The following is a 25,340-nucleotide window of genomic DNA, read 5'->3' as shown; positions in this document are numbered from 1 at the left end:
TGGCAGACTGTAAATTCCTTGGGCAGAAGATTTCTTTATATTGCATCCACCATTTTCATAACTTTAAAGTAAACCATTCCATGATGCAAAGGATCAGTAGGATGTGTCCATACATCCATCTGTAGCAAAGCAGATCTGATCTAGAAACAATTTACTCAGCTTTGGTAGTTTGGGCCAGTGAGTGAAAGTATTTAATTCTAATTTTTATTTCCTGTTTGTTTTTTGATCCAAAGCTTCAAAGGTAGTCTGGAAAGAAAAACTTATAATTAAGTTAATTTAAGCCTTATATTTGAAAGTTTGATAGGACTTGGGAGGGACTGATTCCAAGTGATTTATCAAAAGATCCAAATATGCATAGTTTAACTGAGCTGTATGATACATTCCATAACTCTACTATTTGGATAAGCTAACTAGAAAGAGTAGATATTTAGAAAGAATGTGTTAAAGATTAATGATATTCAATGGAAAAGTTTATTTAGACTTAGGGAGAGCAAAATCTAACACAAGTTATTCTGGTTCCAGTCCCTGGTGGTAATCATGTAGCTTTGTGTACAGTCTTACATAAATGAAATGGAGTGTAAAAATTAACACAGGAAGATACAGCTAGAACTGACATTGCTTTGGTATTGATTCCTAGTAGAAACTTTTCAATTTGAAATAAAAGGGTATAAAATGTTCTACATCTGAAGTAAATAAAAAAAGAAAATAAATATTTTTATCACTTTTTGCCTACCAGCTTTAATATAGTCCCAGTATATCACAGGAGGACCACGCTGTGCAGTGCATGAAACTGTAGGATGTTTTTAGTTGCTGTTACTAACTGCAATGATTTGTCTGCCTGCTCCTCGATCTGAAAAATACTCAATAGTAATAAATTACATTTCAGCTAAAAGAAAGCAAAACAAAAACAAAAAATTATTTTTTAAGTTCATGGATCTAGAGACAGAGGAAGAAGACTATTTTTAGTGTCTTTTTGTAGTTGCTTTCATAAATTGTTCATTTTCTATGTACTTGAGCGCTTGTTCTTCAGAGGACAGTAAAATTTATTATTAACATAAAGGAAAATTAAAAGGTCTTAAAATCTCCAGTAAAATGCATCTGAAGTTGTTTATTGTTACTTTGTCAGTGCAGGTTAGAGGCACTATAAAATGCATATTGGCCATCTTGATCACAGAGCTTGTCCCATAGATGCTTTCTCAGTGCAAAGCCTTGGAGAATCCAAGTGTGTTGGATCTTGGAAAATCTGAGTGTGTTTCTAAAGTTTAAAAGCTTTTTTTATTGCAGCAGATTTGGTTAGGTTGGTGACTTTGGAACAAGTTGTTTATATGCATCAAACACATGTGTTATGGTGGAAACTGGTGGAAACTTTGTCTGAAGCTGCCCTAGTTGAAGATTTCCTGCAGCTCTCCCTCTGGGAAGATGCCCTGGTTTTCCACTGAAAACACATACTGGAGAACAAGGTCCCCGTATTGTGCCTTTCCCAATAAGTCCTTTCTGGCAATATGTTGTATTCCTCTTGCTGTTTTGTGGTGTATCACCAATGCATCCAATCTAACTCCAGAGTACCAAACAAAATTGATAGGATATTTGGATGATAAGAGGGAATAGCAACTCCTAGTAACTTGATAACTCCTAAGAAGTTGATTGATAGTTTTTAGTAATCAGTTAATAGGATTCAGTCCTCAAACTATTACATAGGTTTTGTGTTTATCTTTGCAGCTTGTCAGTTGTATTAGGTGTCCTTTTGCAAATGAATGGAAATAATGCCTTTAAACCACTAAATTATGCAGAAATAACCAACCATAACAATATTGCTTGTACAGTAAAATATCGTTCCTCTCTGTGATCTGCACATCTATTAAACTTTTCCAACAGTTTAAGAACTGTTAGAACTGTAGTGGATTGAGTTTTTGAAATTCTTAGTGGCTAAGCAACATTTCATGCCTAGCTGATGGTCATTAACCAGCTCTGGTTTATTTGGTAACAGAAGTCCTAAGCTTTTGAAGATCAGTGCACTCTCTTCAGCAATTAACTTTGTTCACCTTAGCTATGAACCTTAATATCAAAGTGCTTCTTTGCTGTTTTTGTAACTGAGTAAGTGCCTTTATACTTCACTTGTCCCAGTTTCTTCGCTTTCACATGACTGACCTAATTAAAAAACAGACAGCTCAATAATTCTACCATAAGCTAGTAATAATGAAACTGTGGGAGTCCTTGAAGCCCTTTATCATTCAAATACACAGTGGTTTCATGAATAAAGTGGATGACTAAGTATTACTTATAGAGGTAAGGGAGATTATTAGCAGTGGAAGACACATTTGAACTTGCTGAAAGGATGGCTTTTGTCTCGAGAAAGACCTACTCTCGGTAATAATTACACTACTTCTTCATTTTATCCGAGCATTCTCTTCTTGTTCACGCCTTCAGTGACTGAATAGCTTCTATTGCTTGTTAATCCCTACAGGAATGCGGCTTTGGATATGGGGAGGATGCACAGTGCATGACATGCAGGCCAAACAGATTCAAGGAAGACTGGGGCTTTCAGAAGTGCAAGCCTTGTCTGGATTGTGCATTAGTTAACCGGTTTCAGAAGGCCAACTGTTCTGCCACCAGCAATGCATTATGTGGGGACTGTTTACCAGGGTAAGACTATTTCTGAAGATGAGACTTGAACAAATTCGAACCTAATTTACATTAAAATTGCTTGTTCATGTTTTCTGGATAAATGTGGGTAACCTTTGTGTACGTATGAAGGTCCTATGTTCTAATCTTGACCTTACTGTATTATCTGAGCACATAATTTCTGAATTGCAGTAATAATTATCTACAAAAATGGTTTAATAATTACCTACTTGGTCTATGAGAGTATTGTCTGTAAAGTACCTGAGCCAAATACTTCAAAACAGTGAGTGTTACTGGTGACTTAGTTCATTGTTATAAAGAATTAAACATTTGGAAACATTCACAGCTACCTTCTTCAAAAGTGATCACATTATTTGCTTCGGTTTTTTCCCCTCCCTAGGTTAATGTCTAATAATTCTCATGCACATAAATTTTAAATATAAATCAAAATAGATATATTTATATAAATATTAATCAAAATCAATGGCTGTGGTTTACTGTCCAAAATTTCCTTTCCTTCCTTCAAAATTCATAAAGCATGATCCTGGCTGAGAATCATAAATTAATCTGAAAGAATTGTTTGCTGAAACTGCTGTCATAAATCAAGAGCTGTGCTTAGTTTTTTGTCCTGTCATCCCAAACCTCTGTTGCTAATTTTCTCTGTAATATTAAATCTTAGGATCTCTAAAAGGCTATTCTTAACATTGTTGCCAAGTTCTGATATTATAAACACCTGCCATGAATTTTGAAAAAGACATTTCTGTTGCTTTTATGAGCTACTAATTTAACTGATAGAAGTAGTGTATGAGAACTGATTGGCAATTGTAACAGCCTTTGAATTTTCAAAGTATATGTTTCAGACATGCTTAAAAGTTCATACATTTGTTTAGTATATATATTTCAGTTGTTTCATTTTATTTATTTTATATACACATATATATTTTTTATTATTTTTTTTTTTTAATACCAACTTTTAAATACCTGAACACTGTTGAAGCTCCTGCCATTATTCCTTCTCGAGCCAGAGGTGAAATCCCTTTGTTTAAAAACACTTAGTAAAGCTTTGGTAACTAATCTTAGTTTAAGTCACTGCATAAGAAGGTGCAGCCCCAGGCATTATAGATGTTACTTACAACCACTTTTGATACTACTTGCAGCCACATGGTGAGCTGATTTATGCTCCTATTGCATTTTAATATATATGTGTTGTAGGCCTTACTTGGCTGTCAGCAGGGAGAAGATCTTCTTGTGTAAACAATATAAACTGAATTTTGGAAGATGAGAAAGGAATAAAAAAGAAGCCACATTAAAACATGAATTAAGGGTAAAGCTAAACTGGAGGACCTGGGAATGCTCCTCAGTATTCTGGTCTAGAATGCATCCTAGATAGGTGTGTTGAGTATGCTTTAAAATGAGAGCTGTGTGTATTAAAATGAGAGCTACTTCCACAAACTGAATTTTCTGGCAGTAAAGTTGGAAACAGGAGGAGGGAGGGACTTAAGGCCATGGCAAGGGTAGTCACGGGACAGCTGCATGTTCTGGGTAACAGAACTGTAGAACACGCCACCACTCATACCTGTCCTTTAGTTTAGATGCTGCCTAAGAGAATGGAGGATATAGCTAGCCTGACCAAATAGTTTAGCTGATGTGTTACTTCTCAGCAGTCTTATTTATTTCTGTTTTGCATGAGTTTCCAACATGCCATTCTCTATTGTTCAGCTTCAAAACACTACAGTGAGCATGTCAGCTAAACCCAAATATCAACACATTTCATTCAGAGTAAATGATCACAGTGACCCCTTCAGTCTTGCAGCCTATGGATCTGTTTCTGTTCACATTGTTAAAGCACAAGTTTCTTGAGCAGTTGGAAAGCTGTTTGCTTTAGCTGATAAAAGCTTCATACTTCAGTGGTGTTTGCAGTGTTAGGAATATAACATCAGTGGAGTTAGTACCTCTTATTTAATGTGCCACTACCACTACAGAAGACAATTTGTGTACTCATCTTGAAGAGGCCACTGCTGCTGATTCTGTCCTAGTAATAATGAATGGTTGAAAGACAGACTGACCTACTTGATTAGGAGCTGTAGGTAAGTTCTTTAGAGGATGTCATACATGAAAATTTGAAATACAGCATTCTAAAGTTTTGGTTTTTTGTTTGGTGCTACTCTTGTTCCCTGCTTTAGGAATGTACAGTTTTACCAGTCACCAGTAAGCTCTTCAAACATAAATTCAGTTATAAAGTTCTTGAAGGGTCTTTAAATAGAATGTCACTGATATCTGGCCTGCTATATATTTTTAGAGATGATAATTACCTTGTAGTATATAAATGAATCACTTCACTTTTATTTTTCAGACATGCAACTAAGCTTTCGTAAGTTAAGTTCTTCATACATGTCATGTATGTTGTGATCTGTGTGGAAAATGGGATATTGATTTCTGTCCAAAATCTCCAGAATTGTTTATTTCTTCTGTGAATATAAGATTGTGGTGACTACGCATTTCAACTAACAGATTTAGAAGTTTTCCTCAGTTTATTGTAGATCTGTCTTGTACTAATAATTAATTATTAGTACAAGACAAAAGTACTACTGTACTTTTGTTTACTTTTATTTTCTTCTATTTTCTGATAGTTTGCATTGAGACACAGATTGACAAAATTTGCAATTAAATGAAGATGTTATTAAAACACCTCATTAATTTTGTGAGGAATAATAACTGGTTTTGATTAACTGTTTTTTCACATTCTTTTATCTCCTAGATTTTATAGGAAGACTAAGCTTGGAGGCTTTCAAGACATGGAATGTGTTCCTTGTGGTGATCCTCCTCCTCCCTATGAACCTCACTGTAAGTACTGGTTTTGCTTTAGAATATTTTCTCTTTTAACTTTAAAGCCTGGCAAACGAAATTACAGTCACAGTTACAAACTTTTTAAAACTCATTTTCTTCTTGTAAATGATTTTATTCATACATTTCAGCAGGGCCAGTACTGTCATTGAGAAGTTCCCATGAATAGCCAGTCCCTTGCAGATAAACATTCCTGTCACACCACAGGTCAGGGAGTCTTGACTCCACTTCTGATGTCATCTTATAATTTTTTAATTTCTGTGTTAATGCCAAAAGAAAGGCACTCTCCCTAGACCCTCTGCCAACTGTCAGGTAGGGGTAGTATCTTTTCCTGACACCGAAAAAGGTATTTGTTGATACCTTTAAAAATAACCTTTATACTTAAGGTTACAGTGAGAAAGAATATCGATAAATAACTTTATAGTCCTTTATACTGTTAGAAGGAAATAAATAATTGGTTTTTCTATTTGTCTTTTGCCAATGAGAGAATTAGAGTCTCTTCAAAAGAAGAGAACCTCTTTATTCTGCGGCAGAAGCCTTGTTACCACTTCTTCCAAGACTGTTGATGGTCTACATCCCATCATGTTTTTAATTCAATGAAAGGAGTGAACTATTCTTTTTGTGTTGATTGCTGTCTAGTTTATAAAGTGAAAAATACTTGTGATTCAAGATAATTATGTTGAAAACGTTGGCTTTACTTGTTTGTTTCTGTAACTATGAAGTTGTGTTTTAGTTTTTTCCCCTAGATGAAACAGAAACATTTGTTTATAGAAAGAATAAATTGTCGGGTTCCTGAAATACTTTATGCTACTTTAATAAATACACACTGTTTCTTATAAATATCCTTTCTTTTTTTTAATTGTATAAAATTAAAATATAACCAAGATTATACTATTGTGCCTTAAACCCATACTTTTCAATAGTTTTATATTGTATTAACTTCAATGAAATAAGGATTCTTCAGCATTTCATATATTGCTTGGATAGTCTTTTTTCAAATGAGCCAAACTTTCTTCTTTTGTTTCCAACCTAGTTTTAGTGCCTTTTGGGTATTAAACTTATAAACCCAGATTTTCAGACATTTTCCACATTTATAAAAACTTTTGCTTTTAAAGACTGCAACATTCAAAGCCGGTAAATCAGATTTCTATGAAGAGAATAAGTCAAATAAGTTCCAGTGTCTGCAGCAGTCACTCCTGCCCATGTGTAACATAAGCCTAGAAAGTACATTCTAATATGTTCAACTATTTTTGTAGTCTAGACAATATCTTAGAAGTGTTCAGAAAGTATGTTCTTCTTATCAGACACTGTCAGGTTTGATGCCAAGAATGAAATGCTGATCTCAACTTACTGAAGTAAATCACCCAAATACAATGAGTTGCAGAAGTTATTTCTAGACAGAGTTTGAACACAAACAGGCCATTTCATATGTACATGTATTATAATTCCTTCAATTGGGCAAATTCAGTATTATCCCTTTCATCTGTTTTTACTCTCTTTTTATCTGCAAAAAAAGAAAATTAGTGAAATGTAAAGTGCAACAATGTCATTCTAATGGAGGATCTCTAACTCATGAATTAATTTTATGTGTTTTTTTCTCTTTTCTTGTTTGTTCCCTTCTAAGAAAGTATGCTCTTCAAACATGAATTCTGTTCTCTAACATAATCGAAGACAGGGAAGAAGAAATTATGTCCCTTATCATTCAGCTTTGACTGTAATTAGTGACTTGTGTATTTCATATTTTTCAAAGTCACAAATTATTGTTTTGAAAAGGTGATGAAAGAACAGTTGCCTAGTCTTCTGAAATAACTCTGAATTGTTTTGTTTATAGTGATTTGGCTTTTGTAATTGAGCCTAAGCTTGGATCCTAAATTGAACCATTAGGAAGCTATTATTCATTTTAAGTGGACAACAGGCAACCCCATGGAAAAGAGCATTTTCTCTGGCACATGCTGCAGTGGTAAATCCAGATTAGAGATGTTTTTGTTCCCTAATCTCATGTCTGGGAAAACACCTTTGGCTAGGTAACAGAAATGGTAACTGCAAAGTTGTGAGAATTGGCAAGTATTTCCAGCTTTTACAGAAGCTATATAATAAAAGGTTTGAAATCATTAAAATGTTTGTTATTTGCATACTAACCTCCCATTAAAATCCTAAATAACAGAAATCCTACCGTGAAGTACAGTTGCCATATGTCACTGTGGTTTTCAGAAGGCTTTGTTCAGAATTTTTATGTTGGCTCTTCAGGTTCTGACAGTAACTGCCTCAGTTTTGGAAAGTGCACATGCCTTCCTCAAGCAGCCTAGGAAGTTTTTCCTACAATAATAGCTAAATGAACTGAAATACTTTTGAGTTTTACTTCACATCAGATAGGGGGAAATTTAGGTCCAAGTCAAAAACATAATTCTGTAAGGAATCATAAATAATGGTATGTGGAAGCAAACATTTTCCACATAATTCTGAAACTGTTAGTGGTCTATTTCAATAATTTATGTATTTTGATAGTTAAGACTGCCTTACTTGAAGCTCAGTGGAGACAGACCATAAGGTGTGTGGGACAAGCTCTCAATGATCAGAGAACTGAGTTCTAATTCTCTGCCTTTCTTATCCTTCTCTTTCCACTGTGAAACAGAAAGTTAAATATTAGTGCAGTTAGCTCTTATGTTACAGATGAAAAGGAAAAGTTTAAATGTCCTGTTTCAATGAATTAATTGTCCTCCAAGGTGTGTGGCAATCTTTTGTTTGCTTAAGAACATTACCATAAGGGCACAAAGGCTCACGGCCCCCTACCTGGACTACAGGTTTGTGTTAAAGCTGAGACATGGATCAAATTCTTTCTAGTAGCAGTTGATTATTACCTGGTTAGCTATAAATCTAAATACTTGCTTTTATCTCCTTTCTGTAGACATTTTAAAACAGATCTGGTTTAAATATTTACTCATGAAAAAATAAGTTTGTGAATTGCTAGAGGCAAAGTTGAAAGGATTCTATAATGAACAAGTAAAGAGAGTATTAGAGGCCAAGAGAATTGCTATCACCTTTGTGCAAACTTTACAGGGGGACACAATGACTTGTGTGTTTTTAAAACGTCAGACAATTAAATACACAATGATACAGTTATATTTTAATTTACTTAGTTCAGGTAAATAAACTGTAAATACCAATCTTATGTATAAGGTCAGCATCTAAACATTAGAAATGAAAGCATGTTTTTAAAATGACAATTTATGCTCACTTCGTAAACTGAAGACATTTTTCTCACCTGAAGACATTTTTTTTCCTCATCTGAATGTCAGAAAACAAATCCTTTGAACTGGGAATTAGAGTGGAAACCTAATCTATCAAAGATGTAAATTCTGAAATAGAAGGTAATATAGACTGTCCAAAAGTAGTGAAAAAGTGACACTGATATGGTTGATTGATTCTTTCTTCTTAGTACCAGTTTAGATTTGCAGAGTTCACTCTCCTGTCTGCTCAGACCAGTGTTGTGCTTTCCCAGTGGTTATGCTTAAACTGTTACTGAAACTGCTCAGTAAGCTAGATTGTGAATCTATCTGTGATAGAAAAAGAATTAAAATAACTCCCTTCTTAAGCTTATTTTTAAATCTAATGAGCTCATTGACCTCAAAACTCTTGTGGTGACAGAAGTTAAGGGGAGATGTGGGAATGGTTCAGGTAAGGAACAGATTTTCCAAAGGTACCATTACTTTCTTGGAACAACCATTATATTTTCAGCTAGTCTGTCTTAGCAAAGAAACAAAAAAAAACACATTAGAAACCACACTTCTTATCTTCTTTTGGTCATAAGAAAATGGCAGATTAAAATTAAAGCAGTGGAATTATTATGTCAACTATTCTTACAAGTGGTTCCTGTTGTATTGTTCAACTCAAAATGCAGAAAAGCACCAGAGTCACAAGCATCCTTTAGTTTCTGGACAGGCTTTCTAAGAAGCAGAAGAGCCTGTGACATGGAACTTTTTTGAGTTGTATTACAAAAATCGTTCCTAGAACTTCCACATTACTGTTCCTTTCTGGATCAATCTAAAATCAATGGTGTTCCTCTTTTATGTGCAAATTCAGTGTAGAATTTGGCTGTACAAACAGTTAAATTGGAATAAATTGCAAGAGTCAAGGAAACAAGGAAATTAACACCTAGGCACAAGAGAGTATTTTACAGCCAAATGGCTACCAAAAGAACAGGCTTGTCCTTTTTTTTCCCCCTAGTAACCACACTGTTATATTTATAAAAATAATAATTTTTTTACACCATTAAAAATTGCACGGGTTGTCCAGCAAAAAAACGTTCTTCCTTCTCCAGGACTACTTCTGCTTGTCTTCATGGCATAGATCAAGGAGCATGGGAAGCTGGGGGAGGGATACCATTCCGTGTGAAGCTTGGGAAACTAGCCTCTACATGTTCCAGGAAATAAACACATTCTTTGCTTCAATGAAGCAGAAATGTTTCGTTGAATAAGTCACAGGAGTAGAAATATCTGCAGTTTGGCTGTAACATCATGTACATTTGAAATAAACTGGCACCCAGGTCTAAAAGCGTTACTTTTTTTGCCATGAACCATTTCAATTATAAAGAATGTCTCAAACTACAAAAGAAACAGTTTTTTACTAAGATGAGGAATAAAAGTAAACACTCTGGCTTGTTGAGACAAAATACATGAAGATCATTAAATGTTAAAACACTACATTTTCATGAGGCATCCATATCTTACCTGCCCTAAATTTTGTTCTTTTGAGGAACTCCTATGACATCTTGATTGCCTTAACTAAGATTCCTTTAAAGGAATCCCTTTAAAGTTTTCCTGTGTAGATTTTTTATTAGTTACTTTCTGTATCTTTATGGTATTGTTTTTTCTGGGAATTAAATATAAGTGTCCTGGAGCTGTCTCACTCTTCAAATCTATAAAGTATGTTGTTTCACTAATGAAGAGTATTATTTAAGACTTAAAATCTGGTGTTACTTCCTTTTTTCCTGGTGATAAAAATAGATGGTGTAGGAAAAGTAAGATTTCATATAAATCTACTTATTTACATTAATAAGATTAGGATCTGTGATTTTGTAAACTTTCATGTGAGCGTAATGGGTATTGGGGGTATTGACTGAACATCAGAAGAAAGAAGATTAAAAGCTAGCAATTGCAGTCTGCAGGGTTATAACTTACATTGTTTTGTAAGAGGGGAGCTGGAAGCTTGTTGGCTGCATGTATATTCTGTAAAATACTTTCACTAGTGGTAAAAGAGAAAAAAAGTCCTGCTGTCTCAGCTTTGCTGAAGCTTTTTATATTATTTCATTAAACATAAATACAGCTTTTTAACTTGAGAGTAATTTTTGGATGACATTCAATTCCACATTAGTTCCACTGTTTATACAGTGGAATTTTAATTTATTTATGTCACTTTCTTCTTTCTGTTTACAGAATTTTGTGACTTTAAAGCTGTCAGACTCCAGATAATGTTTTTCCAGCAATTAAGTTTTTCTGTAATTTTTATTTGGTTGCTTTGTACAGTAAATTTGGAATTACTAATGTAAATCAGCCTTTGAAGGCAGGCACATGAGGCAACTTGCAGCTGAAAATATATAGAAAATGAAATTATTCTTAATTATTTGGTTCTGTTCCAACATATATCTCCTTCTTATTTCAGTATTTATTCTGATTTGAGGTTACCTAACAACCTCTCTCATATTCCTCTTTACCATGTTGAACACTGTGATAGAAAGCAGCTGGAATATTGTATAAACCTTTCACAAAAGTCATAAGTAGTGACAGCTAATTTAAGTACAGATAATAGCATCATTAGCTTATAAATATCAATACTGTTTTATTAGAGACATTACCTTCCCATTATTTCAAAACTGAAATGTACACTTTTGTAAAAATGTATTAAGTCAGTCTGATATTTTCCATATGTGGACCTGATGGTAGAGTAACTTATCTTCAGGAAGTCTGAAACAAATTCCACAAGGTATTTCAGAGAGATGAGAATTGCTATTCGTGTCTTACAAAGTTTTATTACAATTTTATTTCTTTCACACATCATAAAGAGAGTTAACCTAGAAAACCTAAATGTTTTCAATTCGTTGTCCTTGATAATTGAGGTGCTTCTGACCCATTGGGGTTCATGTATAACTTAGAGTCAAACAGCTCCTTTTCATATTGTTTTGAATTTGCTTTATATGTTGGGCTCCTCTTCTAAAAAAGTTGCAAACAGAGGGCAGATTTCTCTTTATTTTAATAATAGAGGTGTTACTAGTAAAATGAGTTTAAATAGTTCTGAAGCATTACTTAATGGAGAAGAAATTCAGATATATTGCACAGTTTAATCATGTTCTAAAACTTCCCCAACTTACTCTCATCAATTTTCCTTGTGTGTACCTCTCATTTCTATGCCTTATATGTATAGAAGTACTTCATTATGTAGCTTGTTACCACTACCTATGTATTATGGTTAGTAGACAGAAATGTCAGTAGTGTTTCCCTCATTTCTATCTGCTGTCCTGTCTACTTCTCTTCAAAAAAAAAAAAACCAACAGCACCAACAAAACAAAAAGCAAAACAAAAAAAAACAAACAACCAACCAACCAAAAAAAAAAAACAAAAAAAAAACCCAAAAAAAACCCCAAGCCTAAACAAACCAAAGAACACAACAAATTTTCCATGGAAGAAAATTTAGCTTATAAATTGAAATGACATTGCAAGGAGGTACAACTCCAATACCCAACAGAATTTCTGTTAATTAAGCCAGACACTTTACCAAGGAATCAAGATTTGGAAGCTGAAGCTCTCAGGGCATCCAATCAGTCTAAACTGTTAAACTCTTGTCCTCTTTGTTGCACTATCCTTAAATGTTTTCTACCATTCAGTTTATTTTTTACAGTGGAAAATTTGTTTTATCAGAAAGATTTCAAATCACATCTAATACAGCCTAATTCTGCAAAACTGTAGGTGTGAGGGCTCTTCCAGTGAATTGATTCACTTACTAGTAACTTCTGTAGAACAGAAGTACTCAGTGTAGTATGTCTCCTCTATTATGAAAGTCTACAGTAACCTCAACTGATGAGCTTCTGAAATTTCTTGATCTTCTTTGAAGCTCTTATAATCACAGTAAGCAGGGTCCTTATTTTGTGCCTGCTACCTAAAATCTAACTTAGATTTCTTTGCACGGTGAAATTTTATTTCACTAAGTGTGTTTCAAGTAGCCCGGTCCAAGCTCCAAACTGAAAGAGCTCAGCTAGTAGTGAACGCTGTAGGAGTATCTTAGTATAGGTAACATTAGCTCTGACAAGTATCCAGAGATACATAAGGCTTAAATATTGAAATAGACCCAGGATTCTGACTCCAAAATTGCATCACCAACTGACCTGCTTGCCAGCTACCTAATTGTGCAAACACTTAAAAGCCCAAGGGACCTACAATATTTCATTTGATCTCCAGGAGTATTCCACTGATTCTGGGTCCAGGTGGATTGGACACATTGCAGCTTTAGTTTAGGCCAAAGGTTTTGTGATTTACCTGCTATGCCCTGACTGCCCTGGAAGGAAGTGCATATGCATGGACTGGGCAGGATGCTCTTAATAGGTGTATAATTGGAGAATGCAGACCCCTTCTTTTTATCACAGCTGGTCCAAGAGGTAATGGAATTGGAATTTAAGGAGGCACCTACAAACTTCTCTGTACCCTTCAGTGGTCATCCAAAGACTTTTGCAACACTGAGCAGTTACGTGCCCAGCTGGCACTGAAGCCATCAGGATCTGCAAGCTGATTGGTCTGTTGCTCATCTCTGAACAGTCTGTTCTGTAGTGCCTTCTAATGTCAAACTCAGCAGAGCACGTTGGGATAATATCTGGGAGTCCTTTTCTTGGTGACTTCTCTGAGTCCAGAATTCATCCCTTATCATGTGTACTGACTGTGTGTTGGCTCCCTGCTGTTACTTTTTGGTTCTTACATCACAAGTATGTTCCTGTCACAGGCAGGTTCCCAGCATTGTGGATGCAGTCCAGGTGCTGCAGTGCTTGGCACTGCAGGGCCTGGGCCTGTTTGTGATCCTGGTTTCATGCCTTCTCAAATTAATAAGTTGCAATACATCTCAATGGCTCTAAGATCGCTTGTTGAGGTAATTACATTGTTCATAATTTTCACATTCTGACTGCAACCCAGTCATGATTAAGTAATAGAGTCTAACTTACTACTCACAGCTTTTCAAAATGAGGGGGAAAGCTCATCTTTCCTGTTTGGATATCCTGATGAAAGTATACCAGTAAGACTGTTCTTTTCTTGAATAGAAATTGTTCAAATAGTTAAGAATTTGAGTTGTGTTTTTGAGATAAAGTTCAGGCTATAAATTAGTGAATTTCCATTTAAATTATTATCTGACTAATCAACTCAACTTTCCTCCCTACTTTCTGCTTTATGTGTGTAAAGTACAGGTGACTGGGTCAGACTTTCTATTTCAATTATTCTACTCTTTAATCTCAAATAATGGGCAGTCCTCTGTTTTGGTTGTCGCTACCTCTGTATTATTAGATGCATTGAGGCTGACCAGCAAATCCTAAAGGAGGTCTGTTGATAACATCCAATGGAAACTTTAAAAACTTTATATGACACTGTAAAGGCTCTGCAAAGGTTTAATGTATTGCTTCATGCACTATAATGAGTAATCCTCTACATCAGGGAATTAATCTGCACAAAAGAATCACTAGAAGACATTCTGCTGTGTTAATTGGTGTGGGTTTAGCCCCTTTTAATTCAGAAATATATTGTCTTTTTGTCTTCCCTTCATTATAATTGTATTTACACTTCTGAAATGCAAATATTTTCTGTGTGAAGGCAAAACATCCTTGATATACAAATAAATATTTCTGCTGAGTATACAAGACCAGGGTATGGTTCAGTAACAGAGTTTGCATTAGAACTACAACGCCAAACAAAATTCGGATTTTAATTCATATGTCTTGCTAGTATTTCTTTCCAGAGGCTTTAGAGAACTCGGTTTGAATCCCCTTTTTCTGTGTGTCATTTTCCAAGCAAATTGTTAAACCTTTCGTTTAACTACATATGGTAATTATAATATGTGATTTTTCTTTTGACAAAACATGGTTTTTTAGATTGATTTCACACAGATTTCCATAATTAGGGCTGTGTGAGATGGATTGCGATACATTCTTCTGTATCAAAATATAGGTAGAAAGTTCTATAGTGAAGAGGTTTTATATATGAAATATGTCCGATTGGGCTGGTATTCAATAGAATAAGGAAGCCTAAACTGATACACCAACAATGAAAATTATCCATGTTTCAGTAAATAAACATTGTAGATATTGTAAAATATTGTAACCACACTTTGTCCTGGCAAAAGTAAAGGTTAGGTTTTTTATGTGCATCTGAAAATAGTGCTCTTTCCTTTGACTCAAAAGCAATCACATTTTATGCAAAAGACTGCTGGTGCTAGTAAGTGATAAATAAGGAGGTGGAAAACTCTTTTTTATCTTAACATGCCAGTTAAGATGTTTGTACTTTGTAAGGATACACAGTTTACTGTCTCTGTGATGTCTTCTGACTCACATAACTGCTTCAGTTGCTAGCTGACTAGTGAAGGAATGCTGTAGCTCTTGCAACAGAGGAAAAAGACCAAACCAAAAAAGCCTAGTTCTTTCCTCGTCCTTTCCTGCTGTTACTTTGTGCAGGCCTGTGATGTATCACAAGTGGGATGCAGTCATAAGGTTTTCTCTTCCAGAATGGATGAACCTGTGTCCCACACTTGTGCTGATTGTCTCTCACAGCCATTCCAGAGGTTATAAAAGACTTTCTTGCTGACAGTCAAACATGGCCTGTCGTTCTACATCAGTCTCTTTTAAACTTTGAGTTAAGAGCTGAGTTGGCTTTGTTGATTGAACACCTATCAGAGCACTTGGTGGTTATTACTGAGCACATGGATTGTTTCTTTAATGCCTGAATCATACTAATCTCTGGATCTGTAGAAGAATTTTCTTTCCTGCCAGTTTAGTATTCTTTGGGGGAAACTGATTTTTCCTTCCTTGCCACAGAAGGCTAAATTTCTGAGAACAGGGAATCTGTCTTCCATTGCTTTTAACTATTATGTATTTAAGCATCGTGAATGTTGCCAGTGGGCCATAGGTGTGACAGTTGTCATTTTTTGGCTGCTAGAAATGATTTCAGAATTGTAAATTTAAGTGTTATTGCAAATTTTTAAAGATACATTATAAAATTAGAATTGTGGTTTTTTTGAGTTTGCTTTCCTAGGTGAACACAGCATAGCCATACTGTTGTCATTTATCCCTCTTTAATCCTTTTGACCATGATGACTAATTTCTATCTGTGCTGACAGAATCACAGAGAGTTCAGACAAAGAATTTTCTGATTTTACAAAAACAAATGAACTCTGCAGAAAATGTACAGAAAAGAAAATAATGGAAAACAAATTATAATTTCTGGACCTCTTGAAACTGTTAATTTATTATGATTGGGGGGAAAGAACTGAAAATTTTGAGTACTAAAGTTTGAAACTTTAAAAAAATCATCTAATATAAAACCTAGTATTAGCAGTCCCTATTTAGTAAGGTGTTAGCAATATAAATATTATCTTCAGAGTGAGCAGATGTAATGTAAATGGCTTCCATAATACAGATGGAAATCATAGAATAAATTAGGAATAGAAACTTTTTTTTAACACTACTTGTTTATAATCCCTAAAAATGTAATATATAAAATATATATATGGTCATAATCCAGTAAAACTTTAAGTAGATGAAGTTGATGTGATATTTGACCAAGCTGAATTGCACTGAAAGCCCTTTGCTGTCTAGTTTCAGCATGAGAATTTCACTGATTACCTACTAAAGCATGTGTTAATGTATTTTGGAGAGAACAGAGTATTCCAATTTATATCTCTTTGAAAATACATCCCTCGTTGCTTGCTAAAATATGATGGAAAGTGTGTCTCTTAAAATGAAAGTAGAAATTTCAGCATGTGATTTTTAAAATAAATTGAATCAAATTCCATGAATTCACATCACAAGCTCATGCAGCTGGCCATAGGAGCTCACATAAGCAGTACCCATCTGGCGTTCAGAAGGTTGTATCTGATCAGTTCAGGACAACATACAGGGCGTATTTTGTATCTCTGTTCTAACTCACAGGTGGCAGCTCTATCTGCTAATCCAAGTGAAAGCTTCAGGTGGAAATGCAAAACTACTTTTGAACTTGCATATCCTTCCCCACAGATGTCTGAAGCCATGGAGATGTGTTTCTTTTATGATTCCTGTTAAATCAGGGAATGAATTATTGCATTAAGAGTAAAGTCAAGCAATAAATCCTCAAATATCCATTTCAAGACCATGTTTTATATAACAAAAGAAAGCTAAGAATGACCAAAAATACTTAATTTTGCATGTTTTTGTGTAGTAAAAACTCACTGTAGAGCTCACTTCATTACATTAAAAAAATCCTTAGTATAGAATGATGAAGTAATCACTGTATTCACTGTATTCCAGCTTGTTCATCTAAAATATGAGCAAGCAGTTTACAAGCATATTTAGTTTTGTTTCTTGACACTGTTAAGTACAGTTAGAAAATTAAATTCTCAACTGCAGAGTATGAGAATTTCAATGTGTTTTTTCAAAGCAGCTTACCATACTTCAGTTTCTAGTAGTAACTTGTGCAACCTTTCATCTTATGAGTCAATCCTATAATTAGTATCCTTCTTTGCCAGAGGCATACTGCATGTTTGTTTTAGGTACAGAATGTCTGCAAGAAATTTAACTTAATCATTACTTTTTAATGTAAGAGCTGGTTAGCTCAATTACACTAGATTAAAGTGAACTTGAAATTCCTGAGTTACAGAGAAGGGACTAATCTGTGACCTGTAGTGAATAGGTACTATTTCCTATGGTATTTTCTTATGTGCACTTACGAATGTGGGTTGCCCTTCAGCCCAGGCTTGCAGTGGCTATAAGCAATTATCTGTTTTCTGTATGGAGTGGATTTGCAAGGTTCTTATTTAACTTGGCCATTAGGTTATTCAAAAGTGTTCCAGGACTGCATGCATTGCAGTAAAGCTGCAGAACGTTTTTTTCAGTCAATTTTTACTTTATTGTTTTTGGGGGTAATCTGAAAAAAATAAGCAGTGGTTACAGCTATTCAGTACTTTTTAAACAACCTCTAATAATAGAAGCATTAGGCTGTTTAAAATATATTAATTTAATAACATGTTTTTAAGCAGCATTCAGACTGAAAATACTGGTTCAAATTATCTCTCATAATCACACAGGTAATTCTGGGAATAGTTGCATTAGCACCACTTCAGCAGCATTGAGATTTGGTACCTCTGGAATAAATCCATGCTGACTGCTATGGCTTTGGGTACAGAATCCAAGCTGTGACTGGCACGTGACTATAAAACACTGCTAAACAAATGCACAGTAGTATGTTGGGGTTTTTATTCTACTTAGTGCTGGTCGTTACTATTTGACTCGATGATCTTAAAGGTCTTTTTTGACTTCTAAGGATTCTATGACTCTAAGTTGCTCGGCTACAAAATACTTAGGCTGTGTTCCACTTAAATTTCTTGTTTTTAAGAAAATACAGTGGAAAACATGGAATCCATCTAGACTCAAAATTTCCATACTGCCAACCTCCTATTAAGAAAATCATTGTCAAGCAAAAGAACACTGAAATACCACAGCAGAGAACTGGAATTACCTGGAGAACTGGAATGTATTGGAAGTAGGATAAAATGCAATAGCTCTAAAACAAGAGTTATGTGCTGAGGACCTTGGCAGTAATGATTCATTGTAAACCAACACCTCATGAGCTGGAAGCAGCCTTATAGAAGAAAGACCTAATGTTCCTACAGATCACTTGTATCCTTCAAATTGTTGTCCTCTACTTTGCTCGCCTTTAATTCTTTTGATGATAGACCTCACACATTCTCACTCTTACCGGTTCACTTGTGCTAAAGCAGTGGGCTGCCAAACTCCTCTTTTACAAAGATCATAGAGTAATCTCACATGTTATTTTGGGCCCTGACATGTGCCTTTGAGTTATAGCCTGTGACTGTTTCCTAAAAACATGAGCTCTTTGTTAGAGCTTTCTTAACTAAAGGGTTGTGTCCACCGGTTTTAGTAAAGTTTCCTTTCAGTCCAGTGGTATGATTCAATGTGCATATTACTGAATGTAATTTATAGTTACCCTGTCTGCATGTGGAAATTTAAGATGGAATTAATGCATCCTAATTTGGGCATATAAAAGTTAATGCTTAGCACTGAAGTTGTCAGCCCAAACTCCCAATCATGGGTGAGAATTTGGTACCTCAAGAGTTCAGGCAAGCCAGATAAGGTAAGCTTCAGTGACTAACCCTAAGCAGTCTTTCAAGCCTTTTCAGAATAATTACTTCTCAGAAGATTCTGTTCCTGGATTTGTTTTAGAAAAAGAGCCTAAGGTGACAAGCTCTGACTTTCTCTTCAGACCTTCAGACTTCTGTACTTCACCTAGAAGCCAATATCAGGTTAGATGAAAACTGCAATCCAACATTGAATAATTGTGTCTGACTCCCTAAAACCTGATTTTACTCTTTCTTCTTTTGAATTAATTTTAAGGAGGAAAATGACTTTTTAGTGTAGATTTTTTTTTCCACCGCTGCTATATAAATAAAAACACAAATAAAAAATTTAGAAAAATATTTTTCTTACTTTTTGATGAAATGTCTCTTACAAACCAAAGCCCATATTCTAAGAGAACTTGCTGAAGTTAGAATATGCCAGAATTGAGGCCTGCAACCATAATGGGATTCCCTCATGTATAGTTATTGTAATACAGGTTGTATTTACATTACTGCATATTATTTCCCACTGGGCCTTTGTTCATTTAAAGCACAGGTTAGGGATAAACGTATAATTCTATGTCTCACTTTATTTGCTACACATTATTTTATATTCTATGCAGAATGTGAGGTATTAAATACTGCTGGACTTTTCTGGGGTTCTGCCACTGTAAAGAAGTTGTTACAAATTTTGCAGTTGTGACTGACTTTTATCTTTTCAATGGAAGTGGTGTAAAATGTTTAACATCTGTTAGCAAACTTAAACAGAGGAAGTCAAAGGCACCCCAAAACCTTTCATTGCTTCTTGACAAAACCAGAGTAGGATGCCACCTTCTTGACTGTGGATGTGTGTAATGGCTACGTCTGTGAGCTGGTGATCTTAAGTTCACTCTAAATGCAGTGGAGAGATCATGGGTGGTGTTTAAAACAAATCAGACTAATTACACCCTAAAAGAGCCTTTCTCCTACCCATCTGCCCCCCCGGCCTCCCCATCTCCTGTAGAGAAAGTTCAGGTAATTCTCTCCAAAGCAGATCTTTGCTTTGGTCAGATGAATCTCACTTACAGAGCTTGACTTTTCAAAGATAACCTTTCAGAACATCTTCTGTATTCTGTGGCTAGTTCCTACTGACTTCTGTTAAAGAGGGGAGATGTTATGTTTCAGATTAAGTAATATAATGAAGCAAGGATCTTGTATATAGCAGCCTTTTGTTCTGTATAAGTTGACTTTATCCCCAAAGCTTTAAGTGGTGAATTAATAACTACTTTTCATAAGCTATTATTATTTCTGATGTCAAAGCTACAGCTTTTTCATGCACACTGATGCACTGTAGGTAACTTCTTTGCAATAAATCACAACATTTATGATACCTGCAGTAATACAATAAGCATGGCCAACTTCTAAAGGTGTTGACCTCTATGTTACAGAATTTTGAAAATTTATATTTAATCCCATGTATTTCATATTACTTACCCCCCCCAAAAAAGTGTTTTTAAAAGAAAACAGATTGCAAAGTTAAAAACTTAAAAAATACTAGTAGTGTTGGTTATGCAACTCATAACCTTAATTCAGAATTTAATTCAGCTCAGTGGAGTATATTATGAAACTGTCTTAATTACATAAACATGCTTTTTGTTTTCCCTAGTGCAGACTTATTTCTCCCCCCAACATGTGCCTTGTGTGCACGTGTGTGGAGAATTTAAGGTAACTTAGTGATACTTAAACATAATCATAAACAGGAGAAACATAAGTGCTGAGCAAGCCTAAGTCTAGTTTATTTAATTTTGTTCCAGCCTACACATCATGGGACTGTTGGCTGTGCAAAGTGGGGCCCTTACTGCTGAGGTTTACAACTGGGCAAATTCAATTGGAGAGAAAAAACAAGCTTTTATCAAGCTCAGCTTCTAGCCTAGTAGCTAAAACAATCTCCATGAAGGTGGTAGAAGAGTCTTCCTTTCATACTTCTTGGCAAAGGTTCTGAAGCTTTCTCAGAAGGCAGAAACCCCATCATTACCTCCTCTTTCAAGAAAGAGTCACATCTGAAAGGCATTATAAGCCATGCTTTTGATTTCTCTCTCTTAATTTAATTTTAAAATGAGATCATAGATTTTTGTTCTCCATAGTTTTAAGAGAAGGTGGAAGCTCCTCTCTGAGTAATTTATGGGAAGAGCAAAGTATATTATCCTTCTCCAGTTTTCTCTATCTGTGGGCTGAGCATGGCAACACATGGAACTGTGTTACTCATATGACAGATATTTCAGATTCTATTCTGCATTTAACATTTCTTCACACTGCATAGGAAGTATGTGACCTAATACAGGCCTCTAGCTTCCCCAATAGATTTGGATTTTAAAATTACAGATTTTAGAGCTTAACTTTTGCATGCTTAAGCCTTGTCCCTTTGTCACTCTTCAAAATGGATACCAAAATACAATGGCATCAATATTTTATGTGTATTGATTTTTAGATTACTCTGAATTATCTGAAATCTGAAAATCCACTCTTCAAAATGGATACCAAAATACAATGGCATCAATATTTTATGTGTATTGATTTTTAGATTACTCTGAATTATCTGAAATCTGAAAGTTGTGAGTCTTCTGTATTTTATTTCTCATATATTCTCTCAATTTGAAAATAACGTCTTAAAAATTTAATGTAATAAGTTGTCCAGTGTTGAACACACATGCACACACGTGTATTTCCACATCTCTTTGAGTACTGATTTTTTATTAGTCATGACTTATAAGTAGGCTCTTTCTGCATGAGATTTCTAATACTTGGAAGAATTTCCTTAGCATTTATATTTTTGATATTCAGTAACAAAACAATACTAGTACATCACAGAGAGTTTGAAGAGTGAAGATGTCTCTATCAGGATTGCATTTCCTTTCCCAGTTATTTCAGATTTTAATTGTAGGCCAGGAGGCAACAAGGGAAAGGTACTAAAACTTTATTGAATTTTCTAGTAGAGCTGGAACATCTAGCTGTCTGGACTAAATAAGTTATTTGGCCAATTCAAAAAGTTGTTTTTCGAGCAAAATAAGGAAATTATCCCTGCACCTAATTTGATATTCAGATATAGTAGTTTTTCTTAATGTATCACTTATTGATCTACTTTTTTATTTGAATATACAATCACCATTTTCTAAAGCTTTAGAAACTTTGTGAATGAAATTTATCACAGTATACTCTGTTATTCTGATGACAGAACAGCTTGCAAACAGAAGTGAGGTAGCTGAGTACTTTTACAAAGCATTTTCAAAGCAAGGAAAAAAGCTATAGTTCTTGAAAAGGTATTGCATAGACTATTAGTGATGTTTATGGAAATTCTGTGTCAACAAACTTCGGACACAGGCTTGCAATCATTATGAAATCTTTTGCTTTACTCCCTGGGTGTTACCACAGCTGAACCAGGACAAGGAGAGAAATAATTGACATAGAAAGTGAAGTGTTAGAAATCACTTCTTATTGAATCAGAGAGACAAAACCTCTTTTATGACTGATTTACATTTCATTTCCTGCTTTACTGGGATTTATAAAAATAAATACATAGATATATATGGAAGAGCATATATATTCCCTGCCTAGGGGCAGCTCAGCTGCTCTACCAGCCCTCAGTCATGGTCACAGGATAGAGCTTTCCACACTGTCATGTGTCAATCTACTGAAAACCAATCCATGCACCAATCTACAACCTCATCATACAGCAGCTGTAAGAGCTTGCTTGAACCTTTTGGAACAGATCTGTAACCTGTATGCATGGGATTCACAATGTTCAGTTGCATTTTTGATTTATGAAAGTGGGTTATTCTCTGTTGGCTAAAGAGACGACCTTCAGACATGAAGGATATTATTCTGCTATTTACATGCATGCCATTGTCATTTAACTGGTGAATATACAGGTAGATTCTGAAGGGTACATGGCCCCCCTCTCTTCCCTTAGCACATGGGCAATGGCAGTAGCTGCCCTCCTGAACAGGGTTTGCTTTTCAGCAATGCAGACTCTTCCTCTGCTTATGTGGGCAATGTCTTGTTAAAGTGTTTTGGGACTGAGAGTGATAGAGTGTGTATATAGAGACTGAATAGAGCAGAAACTGTCATAAACAGAGTGAATTGACTCAAATACTGCACAGAGATGTTTTTGTTCTCTAACTGGGTAGTCCTAAACATTACATGGGACCGCACATACAGAATACAAAGCATTTCTGCTTTCATTTTCTGTTGAAAAGATAAAAGAGCTTTCATAGCCTGTGTGGGATGGATGCATTCTATAGTTGGATTTGAACAAGAGGATAGCCTAAAATAGCGTGTTCTTTTTCGCAAAACATGTCTGGCAAAGAATGTGGTTAAAAGCCCAAGTTAGAGGTGATGTATGAAAATAGATTTTCTGCTGTATCTAGCAATATCATATGTTCTGATGTAAGCTTTATGGGACATGGTTTTAACACATGAGAACACCTAAAAAGAAGTTGTGTTTTCAAGAAAATAGATGTTGCCCATGCTCAGCTGTCAGAGATGTGAACTTGGCTTCTAGAAGCAAAAGTCAGAAAGATAATTGTTGCCAACACCACAGTCATTAACAGCAACATAGACTTGGTGCCATCGGATCACACTAGGTGTTTCCAGTTTCTGGAGGAGAGATATCTTTTCATATTAATAACCAGTTATGTTATGCTGAGGACTAGAATATGTAGTTCAGCAGTGACACAGATTTTATCCCACTTCCTCTCACTTTTTTTTGCTTACTCTCAGGTATTTTCAGGTTATTTCAGGGTAGCAGTGATCTGAGGCATTACTTTCATGGAGTGGTATTTTCACATGGCTAGACAGTTCTCCAAATTGAGAGCTTTATGTATGAAACAATGTTACTTTTGTGCCCATATAGTGGTTCAATTTAGATCACCATGGTAATTACCAAGATTTCACATCTATGAATTACTAAAAGAAAAATGTGTTGCAGAGGTTGGCTATGCCTTACAGACATTGAGATATGTATCCAGTACTGTGGAATTCATATATATTTTAAATTCACATGCACAGTGCAATTGCTTTACCATTTTAAACATGAAAGGCTGTCAGCAGCTGGAGTTTGTGAAAATACACAGTGCAAGAGAAATGGTCTTGGAAATGAATAAACAAAATTTCAAAGATTTTAATTTATAAGCATGTTTCTCAGGATTTCCAAACAATGGATAAATACTTGAATAGTCATTTTCTCCCCTAGGGCTTTTTGGTACATTTATTAAAAAAATAACAAAACCAGCAAAATAAAACAAACCAAAACAAACAAACAAAAAGTTGTGGGCCATTAACTAAAGGCTTTAAAGTCTGCACTTGGAGCACATTTGAGAAATGTGGTTTGACATGATGAACTTTTGGGTGTAGGCCGTGCATGCAGAGGGCTGTCCTTTTACAGATGTTGGGAGACTCTGTCCCCACTGTTTACCACAGTCTCCAATAGTAATGTTTAATAAAAGTTTCTTACCTCCTACTTGAAAGATCAGGAGAAGGGAGCCAATCTGCTGCTTTGTAAAGACTCAAAGATACTTTCAGGGTTACTTACTTTCCATTTATGTTAATGCTCAGTAGTATATAAAACATATGTATTTTATCTATATGTGCAAGTCTTATGCATGTAGTATCTGAATTGTCTATATATATAATACATACTTTTGCTTGTCTGGGGCTAGGTAAACATACTGCCTTCTTATTTTAAATTAATATAAATGTCTTCAAATTTGGTGGTTTTTTTTCAAAATGAAGGAATTTCAAAGTAAGCCACATTGCCTTACATTGGCTTGCCTTTTCTGTGGATCAAGCACACATACAGATAGCCACTGCAGTTCAGCTGACAGGCAGTAACCTGTTGAATTACATAACTTGAGGGTATGTCTGAGCCCTTAATTCTTGTCAAATTAAGGTTGATACCACTGAGTTGGGCTGTTCAACGTAGAGGTAATGGACAAACATTTTTTGTAATAGGCTCCTTTCCCCTGTCAACCAGGAATACCCATATCCCAGGAATTAACAACATTTTAACCTTTGCATCTTACTTTCAATCCTGATTGTAACAGATGGCACTCTGTCCAATGTTACCATGTTACTGCTTTCTAAATGCAGTTTGGATTAGCTTGTGATTTTGAGTAAGCTGTCTTTAGGTTAGCATTGACTTGATGTGTTAAGAAAGAAACCCAAACATAATATTCCACATTTTATTCTCCTCATCTTTAGTAATTATTATATATTTCCTGTATCCATGGAAGAAACCTACAATGTTGCAAGTTCTGTTTCCACATGGTTGATCTACCACAGAAAGCTTTCTTTTAGGTTTGCTGATTCCAGTAGCGACTGTAATTAATCATGGTTCAAAAAAAAAAAAAAAAAATTGAGAAAATAACCATGAAATAAGTGACAAAAGAAGTCTTTTTACATTTTGCCCTGTCCCTTGTTGTTTGATATAATAGGCCAAAAATTTAGCTATTCTGTTTATTGGCAGAAATTTTAGTGATACAGCTGGGATT

The 25,340-nt window shown here is 35.1% G+C and overlaps 1 protein-coding gene across 3 annotated transcripts in view; it reads left to right on the top strand.

The window, feature by feature from the left end:
• TNFRSF19 (TNF receptor superfamily member 19) overlaps nt 1–25,340 on the top strand; it is a 59,365-nt gene that overhangs the window by 20,930 nt on the left and 13,095 nt on the right. For all 3 annotated transcript variants that reach the window (XM_069013453.1, XM_069013445.1, XM_069013462.1), the window contains 2 exons: nt 2,465–2,643; nt 5,381–5,466. In XM_069013453.1, coding sequence (XP_068869554.1) covers nt 2,465–2,643; nt 5,381–5,466 — 265 coding nt within the window. The remainder of the gene's footprint in view (nt 1–2,464; nt 2,644–5,380; nt 5,467–25,340) is intronic.

The sequence above is a fragment of the Aphelocoma coerulescens genome, chromosome 1 (genome assembly GCF_041296385.1).
Source record: "Aphelocoma coerulescens isolate FSJ_1873_10779 chromosome 1, UR_Acoe_1.0, whole genome shotgun sequence".
Lineage (NCBI taxonomy): Eukaryota > Metazoa > Chordata > Aves > Passeriformes > Corvidae > Aphelocoma > Aphelocoma coerulescens.
This window is presented reverse-complemented; position numbering and strand designations above follow the sequence as displayed.